Source organism: Salvelinus sp. IW2-2015, linkage group LG13 (assembly GCF_002910315.2).
Source record: "Salvelinus sp. IW2-2015 linkage group LG13, ASM291031v2, whole genome shotgun sequence".
Taxonomy (NCBI): Eukaryota; Metazoa; Chordata; class Actinopteri; order Salmoniformes; family Salmonidae; genus Salvelinus; species Salvelinus sp. IW2-2015.
In genome coordinates this window covers 47346877-47358610 of record NC_036853.1, presented here as the reverse complement: position 1 = coordinate 47358610, position 11734 = coordinate 47346877, and the positions used below count along the sequence as shown (strand labels likewise).

The following is an 11734-nucleotide window of genomic DNA, read 5'->3' as shown; positions in this document are numbered from 1 at the left end:
ACGGTCCCTGCTCATCTGCGTGAACATGCCTTAGGCATGCTGCAAAGAGGCATGAGGACTGCAGATGTGGCCAGGGCAATAAATTGCAATGTCCGTACTGTGAGACGCCTAAGACAGTGCTACAGGGAGCCAGGCGGACAGCTGATCGTCCTCGCAGTGGCAGCCCACGTGTAACAACACCTGCACAGGATCGGTACATCCGAATATCACACCTGCCTGAGTTACACCAGGAACGCACAATCCCTCCATCAGTGCTCAGACTGTCCGCAATAGGCTGAGAGAGGCTGGACTGAGGGCTTGTAGGCCTGTGCAACAACGTCGTCTATGGGCACAAACCCACCGTCACTGGACCAGACAGGACTGGAAAAAAGTGCTCTTCACTGACGAGTCGAGGTTTTGTCACCAGGGGTGATTGACGGATTCGCGTTTATCGTCAAAGGAATGAGCGTCACACGCCGGGGCCTGTACTCTGGAGCGGGATCGATTTGGAGTAGAGGGTCCGTCATGGTCTAGGGCGGTGTGTCACAGCATCATCGGACTGAGCTTGTTGTCATTGCAGGCAATCTCAACGCTGTGCGTTACAGGGAGACATCCTCCTCCCTCATGTGGTACCCTTCCTGCAGGCTCATCCTGACATGACCCTTCAGCATGACAATGCCACCAGCCATACTGCTCGTTCTGTCGTGATTTCAGCAGTAGCAATACATTGTTCACCCTCCTCCTAATTAGCCATTTCTGAGACTCACTTAAATTCATTTAAAGATACAGCAGTAGCAATACAAGGATATAACATCTATAGAGACAGAAATGCTCATGGAGGAGGTGTTGCTGTATATATTCTAAGCCATATCCCTGTAATGCTTAGAGAAGATCTTATGTCAAGTGTTATTGAAGTGTTGTGGTTGCAGGTTCACTTGGCACATCTAAAGCCTTTTCTTTTGGGGTGTTGCTATAGGCCATCAAGTGCAAACAGTCAGTATATAATAGAAATAATATGTGTGAAACTCTTGATAGTGTACGTGATGTAAACAGAGAGGTCTACCTTCTTGGGGACCTGAATATTGACTGGTTTTCATCAAGCTGTCRGCTCAAGAGGAAGCTTCTTACTGTAACCAGTGCCTGTAATCTGGTTCAGGTTATTAAATTWGCTGAAAATAAACGCAGTTGACAGTGAGAGGACGTTTCTTTTTTTGCTGAGTTTATTTACACTGAGCTGCGCTTCGATAGATGGGTCGAAGATGGACGACTGGTTTGCCTAGCAGAGATRGCCCTTGTCCTTTGTAGAATCTTTCTGGTCGTAGTGTTGTAGAGCGGATACGTTGAAGTACCCTGTCTTCTCATAGGATTATCTGTCCTTTCCTAGGCCACGTACGTCTTTAGTGAATAAGAGTTCAAAGTTCATACCAAGTTGCCATYCTCAGCTCGTGCTGTATTCTGGCTGGTCTAAACYTATGGACACCAGTCCTCACACCTCACTAAAATTACATTTAAACATTTTAAATTGCACAACAATGTGTAGCCTTTCCAAGATACAATTTATGTCGTCCTATCATCAGATATAATGTCCCAGACACCAACTGATCTGACATCATATTCTTTAAGTACCAAACAGACACTTTCAACTGGTTGGTTTACAGAAATATTGCACCTTCCCTCAACCTTTTGATGTTACCATATTCTCTCTATGTTAACAAAGGGCTTTCCAAGAGTCCATTCTGTAGGGTGGAGGGAAAAGTATTTATGGGGGTCATAAACCTCATACAACAGGGCWTCGTCATGACAATARTGAAATATAAACTTGGTAATGCTTTCACTGATTGCACATAAAGCAGCGTTTCCCCAAGTATTTTTTTCAGCAGCGGTGGAAGGTTAGTGCGGGTGGGTCGTTTCTGTGGCCAACGGCGCCATCTACGACCAAACATTTTAGAGGACCTCCTCTTGACCMCAGAGACAAATTTTGTTGCTTTAAAGCAAAATTTCCCACAACTCAACATTTTGCCATGGGGCGGAGAGAACATTATACAGTTTTAAAGCTAGTTTCCTGCCATTCCACACTTTGTCATATGCATTTTTTAAAACGTATTATTAAATGAAATCAATGCAACTTATGTTTACATACAAAAACACACATTATAATGTATGAACTGACCAGGTAATATCCCCAAAAAACTCCATATAGAGTTCTCTGCCATTTTTGTAACCTCTTTCTGCAGGTGATTGGCTGGAGGCTAACAGAGGAGACTGGACAGCCATCTTGAATTCCCAGACCCAGTCCGGTGGAGCCAAGGGCTTACGGGACAACATCACTGAGCAGGCCAGGACCAGAGGAGACAAAGTGGAGGTCAGTGGCTGGGACAGCGTCCTTAACTCGGTGCTGCGGAACAACACTGTTAAAAACAACCAGAAACAGATAGTTGAACACAAAAACAACATCTGAACTTACTCTCCATGACAACAGACTGACTGAGCCCTGGGCTAGGTGTATATTTGGTCTGCGGGTACGGAGGTGTCTGTATGCGCGGGAGAGACAGTCTCAGACGAAAGAATGTTGCGAACGACAGAGCAGCGGAAGGATTTGGTGTGAGTCGTCAGGCTAGGGCTGAACTGTGGTTACCATTTTATAATGTCATGTTTCTGTGTGTAGAGCAAATGGGTTCTTACATAAACCTATATGCTTTTCTGTTCAATTTGTGTTTACAGTCTGCTGTCCATGAGAGCCTGCTGACATCTGATGTTGCTGGGTGGAGAGACTGGACTTCTGAGGTGGCTAGTCACAAAGCCTGGCCCCGGATCAGAACCCTGGATCAGGAGCCGCTCTTCCTTCCCGAGTCGGAACCAGGACCCAACTACGAGGGACAGAGACTCCACCACCACACAAACACAACCAGTGGACAGGGGACTGAACAACCTCAGTCCTGGTGGTCATCAGAAGAGGCTCTAGTCAGGGAATCATGTCTGCAGCCCAGACCCTTCTCTTCACAGTCTCAGTGCAGGGATGGAGCAGGGCCTGGGGCTGATAGAGATAGACCCTCCTGTTCCTATGATACAAACACCACAGTGTCCATGATGAACAGTGCAGGTCTTCCTGGGCTTCAGCCTTCACAGAGAGTGGTGAGAGACCCCCCTGGTGGGAGTCTAACAGGAAGTCTTTCCTCTCCATCAGGATCTCGTCTAATGCCTGGTGAATGGGTTCATAGAAGGTCTGGGACTGGGTCTAGCCCTCCTCATTTACCTCATGGTTACCCTAGCAATACAGACAGAGTCAGGATGGGTGTTCAGCACAAYCGCTTCCTAGCCTCTAACACAGCACAAAATCCTAACAACACCCAAACAATGGCTAGAGGTCAAGAAGGGAGCTCAAAGACTAACCACCTGAGGCTGGCTCCTGCTTCTACCTCCTCTGGTGTCATTGGGAGGCCGAGCATTAGGACTGACGCCGACAAGCCGTACACCTGCCCAACGTGTGGGAGGCGCTTTGCTAAAGCGAGCTATGTGAAGATGCACCAGACCGTTCACACCAAGGAGAAGCCCTTCAAGTGCAAACTATGTTACAAGAGCTTCTCCTTCCTGACTAACCTTATCAGACATAGGAGTGTCCACAATGGGGAAAAATTGTAGCAGTGTGGCCTGAGATGTACACAAGGGATGTCAGGGAACCATTCTTTAGGTGACATATTATAGTTATGTGAAGTGTCTTTGGGTAAGAGAGTAACCACATACCCCTCATTAACCCATTGTAAACAGGRTTGTGTAAACTGTTTTTAGAGAGAGAGTAAACCTGGGCTAGAACAAGGACAGTTGAATATTTACCTTACTGAGGTGATGTAGATGGAATAAAGTAATTGTATTCTATTCTACTGTGTTCTTGCTAACACACTGTTCTTTATAAACAAATCTGCTCCGAGCTTGAAAGATGGTGATCATGAATAGATTTGATGTGTAACGTAATAAGCAATMGCGTATTTGAAAAGAACAGCATGCATACCTATTTCATTTAACCACATCCTTTGAGCTATGACGCCAACCATTAAGTATGAGGCGTTATACGTGCCTATTCCTTGATTGTAATATTCAACTGATAAGGCAATGCCGCAATAGTGATTATTGGAAGAATTGAACCGCTCATGCAACGAGAAGCGGAAGCACCGACTGCTAGCAGAGCAGAGTGGATGATTGTAAGTAGAAACTTCAGTGCAAACTTCTTTGGAAGACTGTTGTGGGGTGGGCAGACTGCTATAGAAGMTTGACTGGAAGATAGCTACAGATTGTTAAACCAGATAATGTGATTGAACCAAAGATTTCTGGGAGTTACAGGTTAGGTACTGTTTGGTGTAGCACAGAGAATTTTCTACCAACCCTAACTTCAAATTGTATTGGTCACATACACTTATTGTGGGTGTAGCTAAATACTTATGTTCCTAGTTCCAACAGTGCAGTAGTATCTAAAAACGATTCACAACAATACACATAAATCTAAAAGTAAATGAATGGAATTAAGAAATAAATATTAGATCGAGCAATGTCGGAGTGGCATTGACTAAAATACAGTATATACATATGAGATGAATAAAGCAGTATTTAAACATTATTAAAGTGACTAGTGTTCCATTATTAAAGTTGCCAGTGATTCCAAGTCTGTATATAGGGCAGCAGCCTCTAAGGTGCAGGGTTGTGGAAGCCGGCTAGTGATGGAAATTTAACAGTCTGATGGCCTTAAGATAGAAGCTGTTTTTCAGTCTTTCGGTCCCAGCTTTGATGGACCTGTACTGATCTRGCCTTCTGGATGATGGGGGTGAACAGGCAGTGGCTCAGGTGGTTGATGTCCTTGATGATCTTTATTGCCTTCCTGTGACATTGGGTGCTGTAGGTGTCCTAGAGGGCGGGTAGTTTGCCCCCGGTAATGCGTTGGGCAGACTGCACCACCCTCTGGAGAGCCTTGCAGTTGCCATACCAGGGGGTGATACAACCGGACAGGATGCTTTCAATTGTGCATCTAGAAACATGTGTGAGGGTTTTAGGTGACAAGCCAAATTTCTTTAGCCTCCTGAGGTTMAAAAGGCTRTGTTGTGCCTTCTTCACCACACTGTCTGTGTGGYTGGTCCATTTCAGTTTCAGTGATGTGTACGCCAAGGAACTTGAAGCTTTCCACCTTCTCCACTGTGGTCCTGTTGATGTAGATAGAGGGGTGCACCCTCTGCTGTTTCCTGAAGTCCACAATAATCTCATTTGTTTTGTTGACGTTGAGTGAGAGGTTGTTTTCCAGGCACCACACTCCCAGAGCCCTCACCTCCTCCCTGTAGGCTGTCTCGTCATCATTGGTAATCAAGCCTGCTACTGCTGTGTCGTCTGCAAACTTGACGATTGAGTTGGAGGCGTGCTTGGCCACGCAGTCATGGGTGAACAGGGAGTACAGGAGGGGGGCTGAGCTCGCACCCTTGTGGGGCCCCAGTGTTGAGGATCAGCGGAGTGGAGGTGATGTTTCCTACCTTCACCACCTGGGGGGCGGCCCGTCAGGAAGTCCAGGACCCAGTTGCACAGGGCGGGGTTCAGACCCAGGGCCTTGAGCTTAATGATGAGCTTGGAGGGTACRWTGGTGTTGAATGCTGAGCTATAGTCAATAAACAGTATTCTTACATAGGTATTCCTCTTGTGCAGAGTGATGGCGATTGCATCGTCTGTAGATCTATTGGGGCGGTAAGCAAACTGAAGTGAGTCTTGGGTGGCAGGTAAGGTAAAGGTGATATGATCCTTGACTAGTCTCTCAAAGCACTTCATGATTACAGAGGTGAGTGCTACGGGGCGATAGTCATTTAGTTCAGTTACCTTAGKTTTCTTGGGAACTGGAACAATGGTGGCCATCTTGAAGTATGTGGGGACAGCAGACGGATAGGGAGAGATTGAATATGCCCGTAAACACACCAGCCAGCTGGTCTGCGCATGCTCTGAGGACGCGGCTAGGGATGCCATCTGGACTGGCAGCCTTGAGAGGGTTAACACGTTTAAATGTTTTACTCACGTCAGCCACGCAGAAGGAGAGCCCACATTCCTTGGTAGCGGGCCTCGTTGGTGGAACTGTGTTATTCTCAAAGCGTGCGAAGAACGTGTTTAGCCTGTCCGGAAGCAAGACGTCCGTCTCTGCGACGTGGCTGGTTTTCCTTTTGTAGTCCCTGCCACATACGTCTCATGTCTGAGCCGTTGAATTGCGTCTCCGCTTCATTGCCTTGCGGAGTGAATAACTACACTGTTTATATTCTGCCATATTACAAGTCGCCTTGTCAATGTTAAATGCGGTGAATGCTACCATCTATCCACGGTTTCTGGTTAGGGTAGGTTTTAATAGTCAGTGGGTACTACATATCCTATACACTTCCTTATGAACTCAGTCACCGTATCTGTGTATGCGTCTAGATTATTTTCCGCACACTACCTGGAACAAATCCCAGTGCACGTGGTCAAAACAATCCTGAAGCATGGATTCCGATTGGTCAGACTAGTGTTGAATAGTACGACGCACGGGCACATCCTGTTTSAGTTTTTGCATATAGGACGGGAGGAGCAAAATGGAACCGTGGTCAGATTTGCCGAAAGGAGGGCGGGGGAGGGCCTTGTAAGCATCCCGGAAGTTTTAATAGCAATGGTCGAGAGTCTTAGTGGGACAGTCAATATGTTGATAGAATTTTGGCAGCCTTGTCCTCAGATTTGCTTTGTTAAAATCCCCAGCTACAATAAATGCAGTCTCAGGATATGTGGTTTCCAGTTTGCATAAAGTCACCCTCTAAAGAGCCTTACYGTCCGCGGCGGTGGAGTTGCCGTACCAGGCTGTGATGCAGCCCAATGGTGCTCCTGGAGAACACTGAGGGCCCTCGGGGACAGGCAGAATTTCTTCAGCATCCTGAGGTTGAAGAGTCGCTYTTGTGCCTTCACTACGGTGTCTGTGTGGTTAGACCATTTCAGCTTCTCTGAGATGTGTGCGCAGAGGAATTTGAAGTTATTGACCGGCTCCATTGATGATGACGGGRGTGTCCAGCCTGGTTCCCCCTGAAGTCCACAATGATCTCRTTTGTTTTGCGAACGTTGAGGGAGAGGTTGTTTACCTGGCACCACTCCGTCAGAGTGCCTACCTCCTCTCTGTATGCTCGTCGTTGATCAGGCCTACTACTGTCATGTCATCAGCTAACTTGATGGAGTTGGAACTGTGTCAGTCCATGCAGTAGGGGACTAAGGACACCCTTGTGCGGKCCCTGTTTTGAGGATCAGTGGCAAGGAGCTAATGTTGCCTACCTTCATCACCTGGGGGCGGCCTGTCAGGATGTCCAGGACCCAGGTCCATATGGAGGAGTTCAGACCCAGGGCAGTGAGATTTTTAATGAGCTTATTGGCACTATGGTATTGAAGGCTGAGCGTTAGTCAGTCGATGAACAGCATCCTCACATATGCATTCCTTTTGTCAAGGTGGGTAAGGYCAGTGTGCAGTGCAATGGCGATTACGTCCTCCTTGGATCTGTCAGGGCGGTAGGCAAATTGGAGAGGTTGAGTGTGTCGGGGAGGGAGGAGGTGATGTGGTCTTTCAGTTGTTACTTTCCCTTTCTTGGGCATGGGGATGATAGTGGACACATTGAAGCAGGTATAGAGGCKTGTATCATTGGTTGACGTGAAAAAATAAACAATGGCGGCGGCAAAACTACCCACCGTCGGATTACCAAAAATGTATAGAGGCCTGAGCTAGAGATTGAAAATGTCAGCAAACACAACAGCTGGTCTGCACATGCTCTGAGGGCACGGCTAGAGATGCTGTCTGGGCCGGCAGCAATGCGAGGGTTAACACGTTTTGAAGGACTTACATACATACTCAGTGGAGACTGTGTGTGTAGCCCACGTTGTCATCGGGGGCTCTCCTCAACAGCTCATTTTGCTCAAATCTTGAGAAAAGGGTCTTTAGCTCGTCCGGTAGGGTGGCGTTGGTGACCGTGATGTGGCTGGCTTTCTTTTTGTAATCCGTGATCGTTAGGAGACCCTTCCACATACGCCTCATGTCCGACCCACTGAATTGCTCCTGTACTTGTTTRGCCATCTTGATCAATCTGTACTGTTAAACCAAACTTGTTTTTTTTAAATCAATCGACGATTGTGCACCCCAATACATATAAGACATGCTTTTGAGTTATGTARCCAGTAGGTCCCTCACATTCTCTGGCACTGGCCTTTTTTAACTATCCAAAGCCTAGGACTGAGAGGCAGCCTTTAGTTCTATGCCCCCCTGCCTCTGGAATAGCCTGCCAGAGAACCCGAAGGCGGCCGAAGCTGTGGACATATTTAAGAGATCTTAAAACACACCTTTTTAGCTTTGCTTTTCCTTAGGGTGCTGTTTAGTTTGTTATCCTCATGTTTGTTGTGTAGTAAATATTTCAGTTTTCATTTTCATAGTTTTTGTTTTTTCCTGTGAAGCTCAGTGCATCGCATTCATGTCTGAAATCTGCTATATAAATAAAGCTTGATTTGATTCTAAAAGTCAAAAGTATTCCCACAGAACAATGAGACAGATATTTCACTGGATGTATAAATGTGAAGCATCCACTTATAGTGAGAGAAGATGGATTTTGTCTGACGTTCTGCAAAATGTTCTCATCTATGAAACATTTGATCTCAATACAGTTTTCTGTTCCCAAAACTAGAATCTGTTACGAACATAGTGGACTTAAGTATTGTAGTTGTTACCCTTTGCCAAAGTGTTAAAAATGTKATTGTTTAGGAGTGCAAGGTCAAATTGAGTTATTGCATGCGCACTTCAGAGTAGGCGTTCCCTAACGGTAATATGCAAATACATGCTGAACGCGCCTCTCCTTGCTTGTTCTGCCCACTGACTAATTTCTTTCCATTGGAAATGACAGGCTGTGGTCTATCTTGGGTTAGTTATAAACATTTTTGGTAATCCGACGGTGGGTAGTGTTGCCGCCGCCATTCACTTCCGTAAGTTTACTCAAAAGATGAGTGAACTATCCCTTCACCTTGTTTTGGTATAACATCTTTGGTCTGACAGACGTTTATAATGCATTGTATGACATCAACAAACATGGCTTAGCATTAGCTCATCAGTACAACCTTCAAAAAAGTATTTTACACGCGTGTCCATTWCAATTTATGCAAGAATCGAATGCATGATGTCACCAGTAAATGTATTCATTATTACCACACAAACCATTTATTGATGCACGTGCCAGCAGTCAATCACGTAACCTCTGACACTCACTCAGCCATTCAGTCTTGTTTATGTATGTAGCTAGTGGGCTAAGCTGTAGCATTAGCAATATCTTTCAAAAGGAGACAACTCACAAATGTGGAAATTCTGACAGTAAAAGTCAGAAATCAGATTCTGATGGTGAGGGTCTGCTTCCCATCCTTGTGGCCATTAATAACCCTAAATCTGAGGACCCCTTGCTCACCGACAAAGTCCCATGCCCCTCTGAAGATGCTGYTGGTGATGGAGGCAGACCGACGAAGATAAAGTACAAGAGGTCTGTGGTAGCTGGAAGGCCGCAAGCCATTTCACCACTCCTGGCACTGCTGTTTGATGACGTCCATGTCCTCTCCACTGTCTATACAGCGGCCTTGTCGGCCACAGGGAAAGTGGACCACCTGATGGGAGAGAGTAAGATCAAACCAGACTGAGCTTGACTAACCTCAAAATGGGGGCAGTGGATAAGACAGARATGATAATCAGCTTTGTGGAATGCGCTCAGGAGACTACCAAGTGGTATAAGATCTTTTTCCATCTGATTGACACTGCTGTCCTCAATGGCCACATAGTTCACCACCAGATAACAGGTGAGATTATTGAACAAGTTTTTTTTTGTAATGGACATAGTTCAGTTCTAAAATTAAAGTGACTCTCTCACCCACCTCTCCACTCCCTCATCCTCCATAGGTGAGGTAATTACCTACCAAAAGTACAGAGAGAACCTCCACTGGGGGCTGTCCTGCTGCAGACAATCCCCTACGCCTCACCGCAAGGCATTCTTTCAAACTGCTGCTCAAGACAGTCGCACACGGAGGCACTGCAAATCTGACTGTCTGGCACCATGAGAAGGAAGCAGAGGTTGTTGACAAAGTACACGTGTTTAGCTTGTGTCGCACCATGCTTTGGGGAGTACCATACACTCAAGCACATTTGCAGCAATGACTAACTGACATGCCATGATACTATGACTTTAGGGGTGGATGGGTGGGAATGCAGTTCAAATCACGACATAAATATTGAAATATGGGTTATGCATATTAATAAGTTGTCAGTCTTTTCTTGCTGTTTTTTCTCCAAGTAAAACTGTAAAYGAGTGTGTTTAAACGGTATGTTGCTGGCCTTAATCGTCAGCAAGAAAGTTCCAGTTATGATMTWGGCAAATAATGTTTGTGTGTGGTTTCTGAAAGCACAGAATAAAGAGGAATTATTACTAATTACAATACAGCATCAGGATATAGCAATAAAACAAATTAAAGTAGTAACATAACACTGCTATAAAAGTAATAAATTGCATTGACAAAATCACAAATATGAATAACAGTAACTGTTGCGCTCCACAAGGAGGCAGGGCCCAGCAGAGCTAAAATACACAGGCCATGAGGCCAGGGCAGCTTCAAAAGATACAACACAAGCTAATACTTCTCTGTAAAACACACGTCAGAGACATATATATAMCCGGTGTGCTACAGTAGAAATGACATAACACGATACACAAACTATAATGTAATAAGTCACTTACTTTGATAGAAACGCACACATGTRCAAAGTTATTATTTGTAAGGAAAACAACAATGAAGGTAATTCAGGCATCAGGAGGAAAAAGTTAGCATTTCTTTTCTGATCGGAGATGCTCAAATGTCTGCATACGTGACCGGGGGAAACACTGGGGAAGTGCTTGGGCTCTCATCGAAGAGAGAAGTTTGTCCGGGTTCATCGTAGTGCCTCAAACGTAAATTCTCCACAGTGAAATGGGATACTTTATGTGAATTAATAAGGAATTGGAACACACCTGAATTCAAACTATTTGAAAATAATTTMAAATTGACCAGTTGAAACAGCCRATAGATAATTAGCAGGCAGCGTGGGTTAACTGTCCTGTTGCATAACAATCACATTTTGGAACACCAATTACGTTTCCATCCAAAAATGTGTCATTTTTTGTTTAATTAAAGAAAAATCACGACAGCTGTGATGGAAACACGAAGTTTCAGTGTAATTTTTTTTAAATGCCGASAGATCATTTGTTCCTTCGACATGGAGGGATCTTTGTGTCGGTAAAATTAATAACACGGGAAATGCCGGTGAAAACGCCTTTATGTGCAAATATTGATATAATAACCACCATATCTAAGTAAATTTGGAGTCACGCATGATATGGTGTATGGTCCTCCCACTACAACTTGAGAAACCATGCAGTTTATTAGGCTTCAGATGAAATATGTTGTGAAAGTGCATGGTGATGAGCTTGATGCTGCTTTCCAATAAATACAGAGGGTCTTATTCTGTGACATGATGATCGATAATTGACTGCCGTTTGACAAATATATTCGCTGTTATCCATAATAATCTCATGTAGACTAGACAAGCCACAGCCTACCCGTATTGTATCTGCGAGCTGTTGGCTAAAGTGCAGGTGCCAAGACCAGATTAGACACATTTGCTATTTAACACAACAGTTTATGACAAAACTATCAGAGTTGAAAATGCGACYGYAACACA

At 45.0% G+C, this 11734-nt stretch overlaps 1 protein-coding gene across 5 annotated transcripts in view; it reads left to right on the top strand.

The window, feature by feature from the left end:
- LOC111971716 (uncharacterized) overlaps positions 1-3855 on the top strand; it is a 35941-nt gene extending 32086 nt beyond the window's left edge. For 4 of the 5 annotated variants that reach the window (XM_070446375.1, XM_070446374.1, XM_023998553.2 and 1 more), the window contains 2 exons: positions 2214-2341; positions 2701-3855. In XM_070446375.1, the coding sequence (XP_070302476.1) occupies positions 2214-2341; positions 2701-3618 (1046 nt within the window). In that variant the 3' untranslated portion in view covers positions 3619-3855. Of the gene's footprint in view, positions 1-2213; positions 2342-2458; positions 2581-2700 lie in introns of all 5 variants that reach the window. The other variant, XR_011480806.1, reaches the window with a different exon arrangement.
- Positions 3856-11734: the final 7879 nt, after the last annotated feature.